This window comes from Athene noctua, chromosome 2 (genome assembly GCF_965140245.1).
Source record: "Athene noctua chromosome 2, bAthNoc1.hap1.1, whole genome shotgun sequence".
NCBI classification, from domain to species: domain Eukaryota; kingdom Metazoa; phylum Chordata; class Aves; order Strigiformes; family Strigidae; genus Athene; species Athene noctua.
The window spans coordinates 145,817,567-145,837,305 of NC_134038.1; the positions used below are offsets into that span (position 1 = coordinate 145,817,567).

General features: G+C 41.2%; 1 protein-coding gene across 1 annotated transcript in view; it reads right to left on the reverse strand.

Annotated features, from left to right (window-relative positions):
- The window catches only part of NGLY1 (N-glycanase 1), a 29,664-nt gene extending 10,601 nt beyond the window's left edge, over positions 1-19,063 (reverse strand). The window contains 10 exon segments of the mRNA XM_074900546.1: positions 3,910-4,020; positions 4,207-4,352; positions 4,759-4,880; positions 5,605-5,827; positions 11,384-11,543; positions 14,922-14,998; positions 15,001-15,163; positions 17,327-17,441; positions 18,938-19,045; positions 19,047-19,063. Coding sequence (XP_074756647.1) covers positions 3,910-4,020; positions 4,207-4,352; positions 4,759-4,880; positions 5,605-5,827; positions 11,384-11,543; positions 14,922-14,998; positions 15,001-15,163; positions 17,327-17,441; positions 18,938-19,045; positions 19,047-19,063 — 1,242 coding nt within the window.
- Between the last annotated feature and the right edge of the window lie 676 nt (positions 19,064-19,739).

The following is a 19,739-nucleotide window of genomic DNA, read 5'->3' on the forward strand; positions in this document are numbered from 1 at the left end:
GTTGATGGCTGACAATCCAGCAGTTGACTCCAGCAGTTCCTTGTGAAATGCCAGGCCTTCCTGAATCTAACACCTGCCCTGGCACTTTGGATACCCATATGCAGTACTACAGATTTCACTCCAGCTCACAGAAAGTTTGATATGGCTTACCCCAAGTTAACAACAAAGAGCCACAACTTTATTCGAATCACTTTGATTTAGGGAAACCCAGGGGTTGTCATCACTGAAATTAGTGATGCCACACTGACAATTGGTTGCCCTTGCTCTGCAGCTGTTTGTAACAGTATCTGAAAAAAAACCAGTGCTTCAACACAAAAAAGAGTGCTTCAGAAGACAGGCCTCTTATGAATGATACAAAAAACTAGCAAGTTCCTCAACTGTAAAGAGTATAAATATGCTAATTCTTGTCATCTCCCCCCCACCCAGTAGACTCTTGCATGTAAATGTTAGCAGCATGTAAGACGCATAATGCTCACTCTGCAGAGATCAACACTGCCTGAGGTAGAAAAACCTGTAAAGATATTTTCTACAAATAACATTGTCATCAATGGCACCCACGTACTGAAATGGATTCCAAGAACTCCATTATCAACTACCATGGCTCAAACTTCCTGCTTTTGTTTGTTCTTAAGGCATTACCCTCTACTTACAGGCTCAGGCCCCACCTTTCTTTGGTAGACAAAAGGAATAGGAAGGAAGGAAGTAGAATTGTGAACAGCAGCTTTAAAATCAGTTCTGTATCATGTGCAAGCTATGTTGTTGATGCTTCCTGAAGGATTCTGTGCTTTCAGGAGATCAATAACCTGTGATTTACGTGGACCCACTGCCGGGTAAGCAACAGATAATTTGAGGGTAGAAATTGAATTTTAAACCTTTAAACAAGGCATACTGGTTCATCTCACATCAATCACCATGAAATGGTTGCAATTCAACCTAAATTACTAGTTTTTGTTATGAGAGCTGACCTGGCTGTAGCTATTACCATTCACAATCACTGCGAAAAAACAGGGCCTGGAGCAAATGAAAAAATAATTTGCTTCCATACCCCACTATCCAATTTCCAATTAAAGTTGTGGGAAGCTCAGGTCCTCTCCCCTTTCTGTAGGGTAACACACAATGGATGGAATAGGGCAGTGCCCATACAAAGTAGGTAAAGAAAAAGTTGTAGACAGGGTGTGATATGCACTATAGAATAACATCAGATGGTTGGTAATCCAGAGGCTACACACCCATTTAGGAATGTCTGACCCAAATAAAACACAGACAGTGTTTCTGAAAAGTAAAATAGTGTACTGAATAGAATAAATTATCCTTGTCTCTTTTCCATTTAACAGTGAGTCACTCAACATACTTTGAACTGTTGTGTGGTCTCACTTGGCCACTAAAAAGACAAACATGCAGAGAAGTAATAGCCACAGATGTTGCTCTTTAGGCAGGAAAGAGCAAGAATGATCTCTCAGATTTCATTTTCACAAACAGTATAGGTGATAATGTATACTGCATACTGTGGTTCTCTTTAGTTGTAACTTAGAAGGATTGAGCTTGAAAGACACAGTATAGGAGCTCTGCATCAAAAGATACCAAGACTATCATCCCTCCTAGTGTGGAGCCAGTCTCTAGGAGATGATGGGAAAAGGGAAAGTTAGTGGAGGCCACTGCCTATGTCATTTACCTGCTGAATAGGCTGCAGTGAAGGAAACAGCATGCTAGCTGAAAGGAGACTGGCAACTGAGCAGAGTAATGAAAACCTAGTATAAGATGCCTTGGTTACTCCAAGAGTGAGCTGCCTTAACCCCTACTGACTGCAGAAGCTGCTGAATACGACAGAGATTCTCAGACAGCAACTTTTTAATGGCCCCTTGATTCTCACTGTGTTGTCACAGTATAAACTTTAGGGAAGACCCTTTGCCTAGGATGAATGTAGGAAAAAAAAAACCCTGTTCTTTTGGCAATCTGACGGCGAACTGCCTCTAAGCCTCTGAAATTCAATTCCAAATATAGCAGACAAAAGAAAAGAAGGAGTAAGGGCAGGTACTTACAGGGATTAAATTTATTATTAATGTAATAAATTAATCAAACATTTTGAACAGCTATTTGGCAAAAGGAAGTGTGCATGGGAGGACGGGAGCGTGAGTATCATTCAGCTTGCAGAAAGGGAGAGTAAGTTGTTTTTCAGAGTAAGATACCAGTAAAAAGATTGACAAATGTGTTCTAATAAAATCAGAAGTCAGCTTTAATAATACTGGAAAACAGTATGGAAAGTGTGCAGCATAGAGAAGAAAGGGCTGGGATTTTCCACATGTAGAGAAAGGAAAACAGGAGATATAAGTCCTGGAAGCACATGTATAGCCTTCTTCCCTGTACTCAATTCTGAATGATATTTTAATTTGAAACATGACCAGAATGCCTGTTCTTCCTGTTTGAAAAGTGCTCATGTCAACCCATGAGCTGCTGTCCTATAAGGTAGGTGGAAATGAGTACAAAACAGGCCGTTACACCAACATGCAGCACCATCTGTTGGAGATGGCAATGCACTTTACTGGAGTTCTCCAAACTTCAGTAAGTGAAACAGAGAACGATCCTACAGTGACATCATCGAGGTGAGGAGGAGGTCAGCCAAGCCAGCCCATGAGTCAGCTGCATGTACTTTCCTGGTTCCATCAATATTGCCAGAGTAATTTTTCAACTTATTGGTGCCTCATTTCCAATGTTCTTTCTCTACAGACAACCAGTGGAGGAGAAGAGTCTGGTTACTCATTTCGATTGACAGTAGATCAGAAGAAAGGCCCCTCAGATCAGTTTTGTAGCCAGAAAGGGTTCAATGCTTAGAGAGGATGCCATTAAATTTGTGCAACTCTGCACAAATTGCATGCATTCCTCAACTTGAATTTCTGATCCTTTACCTCCTTTTATTTTGCTACTCTGGCCAGCCTTCTCAGTGCTTCACTCCGCTATGAGACTCTAATTTTTTATTACTGATAAAACAATTTCAAGCCCTGGCCTCAAAATGCAGTCCAGCTCAATTCTTCTCTCTTAACATGTGGCTATAACCCTCAAGCCAGTAGGCCTCTAAAAAGGCATAATCTGTTTATTAATTCATCAGCTGTATACTAACACTGGAACTGAAGCTTCTATGCACAGCAAAATGGAACCTCACATGTGGTTCATAATTTTGTGGTATTCTAGTATACTAAGACAAGAAAAGTTCATCCTGTCCCAAGTATGGAGTGGAAAAAACTCAACAGAGAGGTGCAGAGTGCACTTGGGTTCTGTGGCTATGACATGCAGGTGCAAATGGCTCTACATGTTTTGAGGATGTTAGGCATAAACAGTGCATGTGGCTCTGAGCCAAAGCTCTGCTGATGGTACCAACACTTCTTCAAAGTCTTGGAAACAGCCTGTGAATCATTCCTCCTGCTTCCAAGAGCTTGTAAAAAGTCACGCAAGACAACCTAGGCCTACATTTCTTATAACTATAAATATTACTACTTCCAAGTTACAGCATTATCGATGTGAAAAACACTCAGATGCCTCAAGGAATCCACAGTTACAAAGCAGCTGTAGCTCACCCCCAACATCTGTTGATGTACAAATCTACTCCAAAGCATCGAGAAAAAAATATATACACATGGTATATATTTTACACACACACACTTGACTATGTAAGAGATAATATGATAACCCTCTTACACACCATTCTTTATCTTATTTCACATAAGTGCGGCACTGTGACTGATTCTTATGTATTCCATGTAAAATGAGCTCTGTACAGTTAGCAGCATTTTATATTCCTTAGTGCATGGACATTCCTATCAGGTTTCTGAATATATTCCTTTGTTCATGGACTTTGTGTTCTGGAAAGACACTTATGTTTCGCTTAAAGAAATTAACTTAAGCAATGCTACGTACCGTTCTATTTAGTGCGTTAATTGTTTCACGTAGTGTAGCTTCACTGACTGCTGTCCTTCTAGAGAGTACCTCTTCATGTTTGCAGCTGTATCTCCAGGTCACATCAACCACCTCAAGCACAAGTTGAAGAAAAAAATAAAGCAACCAAGAATTTCCATGAATCTCCTTGCTTCACTTAAAGAGGCTAGCTATCAAAGTATGTTTTTCTATAATAACTCTGGAAATTACATTAAGGTAAAATACATCACACACCTGCCTCAGGGCAAGTTTGTTAGTTATTAACATCATTATTCCTACCTCATCTTTGGAGAATGCAATTATGTAGGAGAGCTTCTTTCCCCACCCAGTTTCATAGAGAAGAGGTTTATCACAGACATTTTCACAGGGATCACAGTGAAGCCATCTTTTCTGAGATGAAGAATATACTTCAGTCCACACATGATCTATATAACAAAGGCCAAGAATAAACGAAGAATTATATAGATAGATCCTCTCTTCCATATTGTAACTTTTCCTGATGTATAAAATGAAGGAACAGGTAAAAACATATTTTCTGTTTATCTACATTCAGAAAAATTTCCAGAGATTTCTCTTTCTATCTTAGGATCACAGTCCCTTAGATTCCACTAAAGTTGGTATCATTCTGAAATTAATCATCTAACCTTACTTGCAGAACTATATTTCGTCTCATCAGGCAACACAGGAAATTGAATTTATATTGTTTGTGTTAGCTGAACTGCATAACTCTATATGCTGCCTGATGGGTAACATACTCTGAGAACCATAAAATATTTAGCCTCATTTTGCACAGACTGGTATTAACATTATAATATTCTAGAATACTGGTACCTGTACAGTCCCAGACATATCTAGCTTCAAATCCTACAGCTCTACAACACAGCGTAAAACAGTTAGCCCACTCGCCACAGCGTCCACATCTGGTTTCCAGAAGTTTTTCAGGGTTGTTATACCTACAGGAGAAAAACAAAACAAAACTAAAAATAATTGAAAATACATTTCACCTTTCAAAATCTTTACATCATGACTGTCTTTGTGAGGATTTGAACATATTTCGGAGACATTCAGTCCACAGAAGATAATGGAAATGACTGCTGTACTGTACAAAACAAGTGCAAGCAGAATGCTGTTTTCACTTTGACTCACATAACCCCATCACGTGCAGCACCGAAATTAATCTGTTTTTTTTCAGTCTTCAAAATGGACTTAGAATCCATCTTAAAATGTGATTTTTTTTGTATGCTGGTCCTTTTAATAGTTAGCAAAAAAAATTTAAAATTAGGTATTTGCTTTTTTGATACAGACTTGTGCAATACCCTCTTTAATTTCCCACAGAAATTAAAGTTTTCCCTGAAATAACAAAAACCTACCTACATACTATGCCAATATTAACATTTTATTTGGAAGTTGTACTTTATCAAATTAACAGTAAGATAAATAGCAAGAAGAAAATCAGACAAGTATTCAGAACAAGGTAACATAAAAAAGCAGTATATTGTTTTTAAAAATCTCTAATCTTACAGAACAATTGCTGGTTCATCAAACACTCCATCATGTTACTTAAAACAGCTTCTCCAATCTTTCAACCAACTTATCACTTGTTTGCAAAACGCACAAATGCAGAGCTGTTTCTTGAAGGAGAAAAGAAAAAGACAAAGTAAATCTTTATATGCTCACCTTGGGAATCTGTTACAGAATTGACACCGGTTGCAGTAATGGTTTTCCACTCGATGGCCACTCCACCTTAGATCATCATCAGTAGGCAACAGATAGTCACTTTTAGGCTCTGTTTGCCCACCACACCTGCTGCAAGGAAGATTATTTACCCAATGAAAAAAGTCATTCTTAAACCAGTCCAAGAGCTCCAACAATAAGAAGTCCTCTTCATTTACATGTACACCTGTAAAATTTACACAACACACAGGTCAAATGAAAAAATAGTTTAGTTGAACTTTTCAGTATCTACATAAATCACCATCTCTGGGCATTTATTATATTTTAGAAGTCTCTATTAAAAAAGCTTCATATGTTACTTAAGCACACACAAAAAAAGAAAATCTAAATTCTCAAAGACTGAAAAACATCAAACTTCATATGTAAAGAACAAAAAACTGCACTCCTGAAGACTACAGCTAGCGTGAGAATAAGAAACTGCTCAGAAAAACAAGTCAGATATAAAGTGATGCCCAGTGAAGTTTCTCATGCCCCTCATATTTTTAAAGGGCTTTGGAAAAGTGTTAATTGTTTTTCTGCTCCAGTTTCCAGCAGAGTCTAGGTGGTTTCAGAAGCGTGTGAAATATAACTTCCTGACACAGCTGGCAAGGGAGCCAAACTAGGGAAGGTGCCTTACCAGACCTGTGTTTGCAAACAGAGGAGGACTTGGGGGTGATGTGATGGTTGGAGGCCATCTTGGGCACAGCAATCACAAAATGATAGTTTTCAATTCCTGGAGGAGGAGGAAGGGTAGCAGAACAACTACCTTGGACTTCTGGAGGGCAGACTGGCCTGTTTAGGAGACTGGTTAACAGAGTCCCTTGGAAGGCAGTCTTGAAGGGCAAAGGAGTCCAGGAAGGCTGGACATTCTTCAGGAAGGAAATCTTAGAAGTGCAGGAGCAGGCCATCCCCAGGTGCTGAAAGACAAGCCAGTGGGGAAGACCACCAGTCTAGCCAAAGAGAGAACTTTGGCTGGAACTCAGGAAAAAAAGGACAGTTTATGACCTTTGGAAGAAGGGGTGGGCAACTCAATGAGAACTACAAGGATGTTGTGAGGTTATTCAGGGAGAAAATTAGAAGGGCCAAAGCCCAACTAGAATTTAAGTCTTGCTACTGCCATAAAAAACAATTTTAGTAAGTTTCTATAAATACATTAGTAACAAAAGGGAGGGCTAAGGAAAATCTCCATCCTTTATTGGACACAGGGGAAACATAGCAATAAAGAAGGAGGAAAAGGCTGAGGAACCTAATGCTTTCTTTGCCTTAGTCTTTAATAGTAAGACCAGTTGTACTCCAGGTATCTAGCCCCCTGAGCTGGAAGACAGAGAGCAAAATGAAGTCCCCATAATCCAAGGGGAAATGGTTAGCAACCTACTACACCACTTAGACACACACAAGTCTATGGGGCCAGATGTGATTCATGCAAGGGTACTGAGAGAGCTGGCAGAACTGCTCACCAAGATACTTTCCATCATTTATCAACAGTCCTAGCTAATAAGGGAGGTCCCAGTTGACTGGAGATTAGCAAATGTGACACCCATCTACAAGAAAGGCCAGGAGGATCTGAGGAACTATAGGCCTGTCAGTCTAACCATGGTGCCAAGGAAGATTATGGAACAGATCACCTTGAGTGCCATCACACAGCACATGCAGGACAACCAGATGCTCAGGCCCAGTCAGCATGGGTTTATGAAAGGCAGGTCCTGCTTGACAAACCTGATGTCCTTCTATGACAGGGCGACCGGCTTATTAGATGAGGGAAAGGCTGTGGATGTTGTTTACCTTGACTTTAGCAAGGCCTTTGACACGCCATTTCTCACAGCATTTTCCTGGCAAAACTGACTGCTTGTGGCTTGGATGGGCACACGCTTTGCTGGGTAAAAAACTGGCTGGATGGCCGGGCCCAAAGGGTGGTGGTGAACCAAGTTAAATCCAGTTGGCAGCCGGTCACAAGTGGGGTCCCCCAGGGCTCGGTTTTGGGGCCACTCCTGTTTAACATCTTTATTGATGATCTAGATGAGGGGATCAAGTGCACCCTCAGTCAGTTTGCAGATGACACCAGGTTGGGTGGGAGTGTTGATCTGCTCGAGGGCAGGGAGGCTCTGCAGAGAGACCTGGACAGGCTGGAGCCATGGGCTGAGGCCAACTGGAGGAGTTTCAATAAGGCCAAATGCTGGGGGCTGCCCTTGGGCCACAACAACCCCCAGCAGCGCTACAGGCTTGGGGAGGAGTGGCTGGAGAGCTGCCAGTCAGAGAGGGACCTGGGGGTGCTGACTGACAGCCAGCTGAACAGGAGCCAGCAGCGTGCCCAGGTGGCCAAGAAGGCCAATGGCATCCTGGCTTGTGTCAGCAATAGCGTGGCCAGCAGGGACAGGGAAGGGATCTGACCCCTGTACTGGGCACTGGTGAGGCCGCCCCTCGATTCCTGTGTTCAGTTTTGGGCCCCTCACTACAAAAATGACATTGAATGACTCGAGTGTGTCCAGAGAAGGGCAACGCAGCTGGTGCAGGGTCTGGAGCACAGGTCGTACGGGGAGCGGCTGAGGGAACTGGGGGTGTTTAGTGTGGAGAAGAGGAGGCTGAGGGGAGACCTCATCACCCTCTACAGCTCCCTGAAAGGAGGTTGTAGCAAGGTGGGTGTTGGTCTCTTCTCCCAAGTAACAAGACAAAAGGAAATGGCTTCTAGTTGCACCTTGTGCAAGGAGGTTCAGATTGGATATTAGGAAAAATTTATTCACTGAAAGGGTTTTCAAGCATTGGAACAGGCTGCCCGGGGAAGTGGTTGAATCACCATACCTGGAGGTATTTAAGAGACATGTAGACATCGCACTTAGGGACATGGTTCAGTGGTGGACTCGGCCGTGTTAGGTTAACAGGTGGACTTGATGATCTTAAAGGTCTTTTCAAACCTAAATGATTCTATAAATATTCTTTTCCTATTCTTAGCTATTATACTATTATACTAGTAATCTCAAAGAACTAGACACTGACAGCAATCTAGACAACCAGGTATATGAACAGACTTTGTATAAACACAGCTTAATTATTGTAGAACATATACATACACCATGTGAGCAAGTTGAGTTTGTTTATAAATTCAGCACACACACACCTTTGTCAGTTTACCCAAGCTAGACAGAGGATGTCTTTATTTTTCTACTCTAGCCAATTTCACCACACTAGATCAGACTCTTGTTTTCCTGCGTTCACAACAGGTGTTAGAATCTACTCACACACTGCCACTATTCCGCCACCTGCTAATAACCCCACTCTACGTAATTAATAAATTTAAAAATCCAGTCTTCCAAAAGAGATCCATCCCTTCTAATTCCTTAGGGTCTTTAAATATATATTCTACTACAATGCTGAGAGATACTCCTCCTTCTCAGATTCATAATCTATCAGATAAATCCTCCTATTTACTCCATCATCTAGGCCACACTGCAATCAGATATTAATACCTTCTTATTTTATGTACTACAGTTTGCCTGTAGTCACAGTGAAGACAGATCTGACTAATGAAGACATAAATTTAGTGCAACTTCTTTTAAGCAGCATTTTTATAAAGTTTTGTGCACTAGCTCCTTTTGAGGATGGTGAAGAAAAACTAGATAAAACATGTTTTATTTATTTAAGCTCAATTCATGCCCTGCCTCTGAAGCATTCTTTGGTACAAGACTCTGGGGGGGAGGGAAGGGAGCCCTCTATTAAACACATATTGCCAAGACTATGAAGCACATGAGAAAAGATCTGTTAATCAGAGCAAGAAAACTTGATTTTTTTATTGCCAAATTTCTATTTTAACTTATTATGTGTGAAAAATATTTGTGCTGAAACACTCAGACAAGGTGTTAGCAAATGGATGTGCTTGTATATTCAAACTTACTACTAAAAACTGAATGAGAAGATTTCAAGCACAGGCCATATTCTCTCTTCCTGGGTAACAACATAAAAAGCAGAAACTACCTATGAAAATATGACTGCTATCATATGAATATTCTTCTCTTGGATGCAAAAATCAATCCTTCATGAAAACATCACATGGAAAGAATGACAAATGTGATTTACTTGAACAAAAACCAGTTGGCTGTGACTGGCAGCTATTTTTGTCTGCACAATCCATCTTTGTAATGGAAAGTGGTAAAGGGAAACAGTAAAAAAACCCTCTGTACTTCCGATCAAATGACCATAATCTTCCTAGCCTTTATGAGCCAAAAATGCCTGTTATGGGAAGTCCTAGAAACATGTGTCTCCTAGCACTAAGCAGTTATTCTCACAGGTGACACAATGCAGCAATACAGATAAACCAAATCAGCTGAAAGGGCCAATTACCCATACATCTTATACACAGTCCATTCCCAAAGGAATGCTTCTATAAAGCTCTTTAAAAATGCTTTCAAAGTGTCACAATCCAAAACAGTGCAGTTCCATCCCTTCATTTGTACCTAAATTGAGGTCTGAAAACCATTTTGAATAGTTCAGCTTGATGGTTTGGGAAGAAGCACCTGGAAACATCACCCTCATCCTTCCTTCTCCTTTTTAATAATGTGGACAGCAGAATTAGAGCAGAGTCTAAGAGGTATACTTGTCTTTATTCTCCTTTTTAAAGGAATTTAAAGAGTTTTCATGTATTACCGCTAAGCCTCTTTTCCCTGTTGCATTGTTCTACATTGCTGAATGAGAAGGCTTTGTACCTGTTTATGTGATTTCCTACTTCCTAGTATAGCTTCATAAAAAGAGAAAAATCACTAAGAAAATCCAGTGTCAAAAAGTTCTCTAATGCCAATGGTACAATTACATGTTAGTGTCTGCTTGTATGAGACACCACAAAGTCATTTATAAAAATAATGACAAAGAGCTTGGTTTTGGTTTGCAAATCAACAGCACGGCCACCAAGTTAGGAGAATTGCTTCAAATAGAGTCTTCTATCAAACACTCAATGAAAATGATTTTTTTTTTTTGTTTAAATATGGTCTTGGAAGTGTTTTGTTTTTTTTCTCTCATACAAGTAAAATTTCACTATATTGCTGAAACAAATCCAAAACTTTTACTTGAAATCAGAAATGTCATTTTAAACTGACAAAGGCTTTGTACATTCAAAACAATTTTGCATTTATGAAGAAAATATAAATTTTAACCTATATTTCACTTCTAGCTCCAAGAAGATGGCACGTGAACAACCCTATTCATTTAAGCATGAGCAAGAAAGGTGATTCTTCATATTGGATTGTATCTTGGAAAGATAGCATGCAAAAATCTCACCAATAATATCACTTTAAAAAGAGAAGCAGCATTTTTAAATTTTATTCTGAATTTGGAATTGTAGTACATACAGGAAAACTGCACTCTGACAATTTCAAAACAATGACTATTCAAGCAAGAAGCTCCCATCTTCTTGTTGTAGCTACTTCACTCTAGGTTCAAAGAATGTAACAGTACATGCTCAGCCCATTTGTTTCTCGCAGCACTGTTTACTACTAATTCAGAAATTAAGAGTTCAAAATTTCTACATGAAAGCAGTAAAGGATGAATGACAAAAATGAAATTAAAAAAAACAGAAATTAGGAGAGAGTAGAGTGGAAAATTTGAAAATTAGGAAGAAGATAATTCTAATTTAGATACATTTGGAACCTGCAGACATGTGACCAAATCCACACACCTAAAGCACAGTAGATATATGCATCATCCAGATGTTTGAAGTAATATTTATCATTTCATACACATGATAACTTGGTAGCATTACCTTTGTCCAGTCCTGTAGCCTGTGCTAGCTTTTTCTGAGCCTTTCCTTTCAATTGCTGGAGAGGAATTGAAGCTAGTGCTTTCTGCTGAATAGAAGGATTCTCATACATCAGTACAAGATGCTCAAATTTTGTTTGAAGTGTTTTCAAGATATTTGCAGCCTGCAAAAGGATTTTCAGTCAATAGATGGTTTATGAACCTCCACCTTAAACTAAAAGAACCAAGCTGTCTTATTTTAAGTGAATCACAGTTCTGTACTCAGTTATATATTTCTTTACAGGCAAAATATTTAAAGATATCCATAAATATCACAGACACCACCCCCCAAACTGTAAAGCCAGCCTTGTAATCTTCAAGTATTCTGAATGGTGTCTTGAGTGAAAAGTGTACTGATTCAGGGAGAAAAGACAGCTCTGACAGCAAAGTTTTTTACTTGCTCCACACCCCCACTCCCATTTCTTTTGGACACCTTTCACCTCAAGTCCACAAAAAAAACCCCTGTAATTCATCCCATTTCCTGGACACGGCTGCACCAGTTCACAGAACTATTATTGAAGAAGGCTGCTTTTCTATTCCTTATTCATGAATGCTGCTTGTCTATTTCTACTTTCCTTCTCTCACAGATCAACTCTGGCCCAGATTTGGATAGCCCTGTGACCATATACTGAACAGTATTTCACTAGAAATGAAATGTAAGAACTAGGCTTCTTCAGTCACTTATCCCAAGCATTAGAAGCAACTACATATTCAAACCAATAAGGTACATGCATATCTACTAAAATAAATAGCTGAAGTTATTAATAGTGGTGTTAGCAGCTGAGCAAACTATTTACTCCCATTTAAAAGGGAGACAACACGAAGTGAAATGGGATTTTAAAATTAAGAGTCTGGCATATTTGGGGGGTGTGCAGGTAAAGAAAGCCTGGGTACTGCTAAATTACCCTTTCTCTACTGCTTTAGCCCTGTTAACTACCATCTTTGTTTCATCAAAAATCCCACACTTTCCTGAGATGCTAGCTGCAAATGTAACATAAGATATAGGTGTGAAAACTACACAGAAGATAATTGCTTTCAAAGGAGTATTTAAATTAGGAGTGATCATTTTGATGCTGGACATGACTACAAGACCAGTCCTTACTTTACGTAACTGCTGAAAGAGAACAGAACTGGTTTCACTCTTACTGCAGCTCATCAGCTGTACGTAACTAGTTAAACATCATAAACCCAATTGTGTTTTGATTCACTTTAACACAAGTTGAAAGAACAGAAGTAAGGAAGGTTAGGGGCTGCCAGTGGATTATTATAGATCTTCATGTTCTCTCACCTTCTTGAAAGCACTCAGAGATATTGTTCAGCACAGCAGAAAGTCTCTCAGATTATTTGACAATTCAGACTTTCCCACCAGCAAAAACCATCAATGTTTCAGTGATGCTTAACTGGTTTCATGGAAACCACTGTATACCAATAAAGTCTTATGCAAACATCTAGACGTGTGGTGAACCTCACTGCAAAACTAAGTATGGATACCTCTTTCCTCCTATAATAATCTCTACAGCATCCAGTAAGAGATCAGAATCCATCCACCAGAATAATACCTAGCCAGAGCTTTCCCTTCTCCAAGTCTCAAGAATACCTTACAATAAGAAACACAGAAGAGCCACAGATGAGGCAAAATAATGATGGGTTAGATCCTCAAAATACTGTCATATAAGAATGTTTCTGTGCTGTCTCAAATAATCCACTTCCTGTGTTTACTAGGACTTCCATGAATCACAGGTGTAATGCATATGCAAGAAATAAAAATAGCCGCACTACAAAAAACACTGTCTGACATGCGACAGCAACACATACAATAATACAACTACACTTCTGCAGTATACTCAGTGAAAAACAACATACCTACTGCTGTGCAAGCAAACCCGCCAAGTCATAGTCAGAATATATGTCCATATTACATGTATTAACGGACTTCCTTCCAGTCAACCCAGACCAGAGACACCAAATTCAATGGCTCAGAGTCCTATAAGTCCCTGAAGAGATCAGCTGAAATACAGCATTTCAATAACAGAGTGCCAATATTGCATTAGCAATGTCTAAATAAGTTTGGTCCCACCACCCATGTTGAATCCCAAGGAACATAGAGAAATTAACAGTTGCAGAGAAAACGGATCCACAACTCCAATGGCTAGCATAAAGCAGAGTAGAATAACTGGAAATAATAGGGATTAACCTCAAAATACATCAAGAATCAACTTGAAATATGCAACATTTTTCTCACTGAAAGACCAACATAACTTTTAAAGCTTCCAGCGCTGCAGCATCACTCTAGAAGTTCTATAAGCACTTCCAACCACCATTGCAGAAGTGGCTGAAACAGTAAAACCCAAGAAGCAAACACAAAAAAACCCCAACCTAACCAAAAATTCAAATAAACCCAGACAGTATATTTTAAAGGCAACTACTGGCGTGCTAACACAGTTAGATTAAATGGCTCAATATTCAAGTGCCTGAAAAGTTCCTTTACCAAATGGCATTATGGGTGATATGGGTCACTGAGTGCTCTCTCTCCCCAAAAGCCATTACTTCAATCTATGCTTTGCCATTTCTTTTCCACTAATCTTGAGCAGGTATTGGGAAGCAATAGTATGTCATAGTTCAGCATCCAACAATATACTGATAATATCGTTTGAGACAAACTCTGTTTAAGGATTTATGAGCTTTTGAGAGGATTCATCTTACATCAGCTTTAAGACTGAAGTGACTGACACTGGTTCTAGGGGGAAAAACTCTTTAGAAAGTTAAACCAAAGCATCCTTGAAACCTTTTATCAAAAGGCATAACTTAATTTTTCAAAGTTGGCATGAGGTGTTAAAGAGTGTTCTTCCATCAGACCAGGTAACATCAGATGAAAGGACTCCATCTCTCTCTTGACAGGGTACTTCATCTCAACCTCTTCGACAAGGGAAACACAGCTTAAATAACTATAGATTTGTCCTTGCCTGGCTAAATTCCGGTGTCTCACAACAATCACATGTGAAAAAAAGCCCTCTCAGACTACACATGGAGGTCATAATGCATAAACTGAGACACCTAGAATGATAAAACATTACAGTTGTGCTCCTGTTCTTTTGGTGGCTCTCAAATACCAAAGACAGTATATAGCTCTAGTCTTAGCTTCCCTCCCCCACTTTGTTCCCCCACCTTGTTGTTCCTTCCAATACAAATCAGCCTTTTTTTCACAACATCCCAATTCATGGGAAAAACATTTATGGACATCTTCAACAAAATCTTTTGCTAATATTCTATTTATGGCATGTTTCATGTCGAAGTTGCATGGAGACCAAAGAAAACACTCAAAAACTTCAGGGTTAGCTATCCGGTCTGACCAAATTGCTCTGGGCTTTATCCAGTCAGGTCTTGAAAACACCCACATTTGGAGACTACACAGCCTCTCTGAGCAACCTGTCCCAACTGTTAACTCCTCTTTAATCTTTATATTCAAGATTAGTACATCTACAAAGCTTTCACGTTATAATTACCATTTCAAGAGATTGCACAAGTGATGTTTCTGGTTGCTGATGGGCAGGGGCAAGAACAGAATCAGCAGGTCTTGAAGGCTGTGTGCAACTGTCTGAGTGCTGGTCACAGTTTCAGAGGATGATGGTCTATGGATTTGATTTGACTTACTCAGTCTTCTACTCCTCTCTCCAGCAATTAAGGCTCTGATTCCACGTAGCTGCTCAATCAAAGCTTCCTTAGGTAAAACCAGGTGAGTTTCTCCCTAAAATTCAGACAAATTAATTCAGCAGTTAATACAGATCTAAGTTAGTCAGCGGTTTCTATCTATTTCTAACAGCTATACTGTTTACTGGAAGTTAGCACACTAAGGCTTGGCAGGATTCAGCCTTCAGATTAGGCAGTTTACAGCAGAAGCTATTAGATCAAGAACTATCTAGAGAAAAGGGGCTCATAGCAACATGTTTTTGTTAATAACTTATTTTGCAGAGCCACACATGGACAACGCAATTAGGGTTTGTCAGAGAAAGCAGCAACAACAGAAACGAACAAGAAATACTCAGTTCTCACAGGACAGCAGTGAAATGCTAGGCAACAGAGGATACCCAAAGTTTGAGGAAGAAGCCCCTAGAATGACATCTGCCAGGAATTCTCTTCTATACCAATATCTTTTAGGTTTTATGAGTTTTCAGATGGGAAAGATCATTCTTATTTAGATCCATACCCAGCTTGATTTCTGGGTTCCTATTTCCAATTGTAACATGATTACTGGTAGCATAACAAAAGGTTAGTAATTACAACAGAAGCAAATACCAGTGTACTTAACCTAAAGAAAAAGGTTACTAAAAACATTAATATTCTGAAGCATTCATACTGTGAAAGTTTCAGTTTCTACCACTGCAGCACTTTATTAAACTGAGTAATTTGTTTATCCACAGTTACCTTAGGTGACCTATCATTGCAGACACAGTGCTTTACTTTAACATGTACAATCACCACAAAACTAAATGGAATGTATCAATCCAGCAGAAGAGTCCTAATTTTTTAATTGAAAAAGTTGGCTTACCAAGAGAGACAAAAGAAGAAACAATTTTAGTTATCACAGTTGGAGAAGCTTGGGAGCTCCAACCACAACTGACACAATAACCGTAAGACAGAACCAATGTGATCTTAAAGGTCTGACAGAAGTGCGAGTAGCACTTCACAACATGATTAAAATGACTATGTTATTACCACTTGAGTGCTTTGCTAGCTACACTGACTAGCTCTTGGCTAAAACACATCATTAAAAGTCATCTCCTAAGCACCAGCATGAGAATAACTCCACAGACCATTTCTCCCTCTGCTGTCACCATTTCTTTCAGCATACTATTTTTTTAATTAGGACAATTACACTAATTAAGTTTACCTGAAGAGAAAGCAGAGGTCTCATGCCAGCTGGACCTAAATATCATAATGTATGTATGCATGCATATAAAAGCGTGGCATCAAATAGACAAATTAAAGCAATGCTAGAGCAAGAGCTTTGCACGATTAAACAAGAGCTGGGTTTCCACCCCAGCTCTCCTGTAATTATGAAGGCTGCTTCTAGCTTAACAAGCTTTGGCTTAAATTCCACCAAGACAAGGACCATTTCAGGACACAAAACAATCTTTGAAATACATCTTTTTGACTGCAACAGAATGAAGATCCACTCAAGACTATTTTAGGATACAGTTTCATAACTGTTTTAACTACTGGTAAAGAGTCCCACCCTCCCACTACTTCAATAGCCAGTTGCCCTCCACTGCCATCGTGACAACACTAGTACTTGTGCAGCTACACTGTGAATTGGCTGAAAAGTATTTATCTTTTTTTTTTAAGGGGGGGGGGGGGGGGGGGGGGGGGGGGGGAGTGGGCAGGAGGAATTAATTTTTAATCTGATCAGCTTCCCTCATCTAACTCCCTAGGGGGCCACACAAGCCCTGCTGCTTGTTCTTACTGTCACTAGAAGAACAGGATTTTCCCCCCCGCCCCCTTCCAAATGACATTTTCAACACAGATTTAGAATATGGAAACTGTCTGATGGTGCAGTCCAATGTCCACCTAACAGTGGGCTGCAACTAAAAGAAAGGGTTTTAACCCCATTACCCACCATTTGTGCCAGCAAAGATATCCATCTGACCACTAAGCAAACCAGTAGTGTACCTGAATGGCAGAAAAACAATCTTCTCACAGACCAGGTTAGCTCTAGCTCCACCAGATTTCTGAAGTAGCCTCATCTAAATTTTCTATTGGTTAACTGCAGGTATTTGCAAACAGGGATTAAAAGAGAATAGCAACCGGCTTAAGATGTAGTGCCTTGCAACTGGGAAAGCAGGAAAAAAAATCCAATTTTAAATTTTAGTGTGCAAACTGATGAAGGCACCATAAATTAAGTTATACTCACCTCTTGAAATCCCATCTCAAATAAACATTCAACTGCTCCTCTGACAGGCAACAGCCTCGTGGAAAATGCTGGATTTCCAGTCTGAATTAACCTATATTTTTCTTCATAAAGATTCCTGAAGAAATCAAAAGCTTGAATTATGTTTGTAAATTAAGTAAACATTTAAAAATTGGGTAACTGCACTAAGCAGCATTAGTAATTCATAAGAGATTTTTTTAAAAGTTTAGCTTCATTCACACCTTAGACGCAGAACGTGAAATCTATGTGGAGCTTTGTCCTTCTGGATTTAACTTTGAGACTTACAAACTAGTTCTAAATTTTAGTATGCAACTCAAGTTCATAAATGTATATTTTGTAGTCCTAGCCAGCAGGGCTTAGTCTGCAGTGATGCTTAAAGACAACTTCATGTCCCCTTCCACCTGGTAGCATTCTTGACGCTGGATGGTTTTAGGCCACTAACAGAAGTTATGCTAAACTTCCTGGTCTGGTACATGGGTAGAACTGCTGTGGTCTCCTTGCTTCTTGAAGGACTACTCCTTTCCCCTTTCAACTCTCCTAAGCCTTCTTCTCTCACTTCTTTCTTTAAAAGGCGTCACCCACTGTTCTCTGTCACGCAGTACAGTTTTTGCAAGTGGTTGACAAACCAGATATAGACAAGGAGGGGCAGCTCATACATCTTGAGCTGCTTGAAGACAATCAAGGTCAATCATACATACTGGTGCACATATATGTCCTACAGAGCCACCTCACAAAAATTCAACTATAACTCTTGATATCAACCTGAGCCAGAAGAGAAAGGCAACAAAAAAAGCAAGTTACTATTTCAGCATTACTTGTTATATATCCACCAATTTTTAGGTGCTTAAATGCTTGCAGAATCAGGGCCGATGCAGGCTTTTATGTTTAACATAAAAAAGAAGCCATCAAAACAAACCAACCAACAATAAAGAAATATAAATCGAAGTTGCTACACTTATGTGAGAACTAATCTAATAAGAAAATTTTAAAATATTTAAATAATGACAAAGAAGCAAGATGCTTTTGAACTTTGATATTGCATAACAAAACTGAATCCAAGGCTCATCTCTGAGATGGTCAGTCTGTAAGCCCAGAAATAAACTGCTGCGGGTGTTTTGTAATAAACTGTTTCTGAACAAGCATTAGTAACCTAGCAGGAATTACTAAACTCACGGCCAGACTCTGTTTTATTACAAGACACGCTAGTCAGCGCTTGACCTGTCAGGCCGCCGCCGCTCGACCTCCGCCCGGGAGCCCACAGGCGCCTTCGGCACCACGCACGTTCGCGACCAGCGAGCCACGGCCGGGACGGCCGAGCCCCTCGCACCCCGACCCCACCGCCCGGGGCGGGTGAGGGGCACCCCCCGCCTCTGCCTCCAGGGCCGCTTGCGGGGCCAACAGCCCCACTAGCCGCCCCCCACGAGAGGGGCGGGCGCCCCGGGGGCTGAAGCGGCAGGCTCCTGACAGGCGGGGACCGACCGCGACGGCCTGTCACCCTGCGACAACGCCTGCCGCCCCAGCCGCTGGCCATCGAACCCGACCCGGCCGCGGCAGGGCGGCTGCCCAGGGCACCTCCCGCCCAGCCCCGCTCACCGGAGAACGCCGCCCGCGTAGGTGAGGAGCAGCCGCGAAGTCTCCAAGAAGATCTCCGGCCCGCTCTGGCGAAGCTCGCTCAGGGCAGGAGAGCTCGGCGAGGAAGAGGCCCAGGGCAGCCGCCATGGCGCCGCTCGCCCCAGGCGGGCAGGGCCGCCATCGCCCGGCGCTGCAGCAGGACGGCGCGGCAGCACGCATGCGCGCTCGGAACAGCGAGGCCACTGCCCTCAGACCCCGCAGCCCGCATGGGGGGGCCTTAAAGGCGCACGGCGGCTACGGGGCGAGGCGGCGGCTCCGCGGCCGTGTCCTGCCCCGGGCCACGCTCTTCCGGCGGGCAGCGGCCGTGCTGCCCCGTCTGAAGCCGGAGATGTTACAGGAGCTGCTAAACTACCTTATCCTGTCGATTCTAACGGCGTCGCAATCGGTATCCTGATCCGCCTGTGCAGTAGGGTCTCCTGGTGACACGGGGCCCTCAGGAGCTCCCCCGGGGCCCTCAGGAGCTCCCCCGGGAGGCGGGAACGTTACAGAGGGATAAAAAACCCCTTTTACACCACCCTTGTTTGCTTGCGCGCTCTGTTGGTGCCTCGCGTTCAGCTTCACCTAGGCTACCAGCATGGGAAGGCTACTGTAGCTACTTGCCCCCGCTTTGACACCTTGTTCGGCTCTACCCAAAGTCTGTCCAAATGGAGAAAAAAACCACCCTAGTTTCTGTCTGCTTTTTCTAGATGTCTGGATTGTGCTATTAGTGAAAGAACTGCAATGAAGACTCTTGGACAAAAAGGCCTGTGGGGCTTTGCTTTCT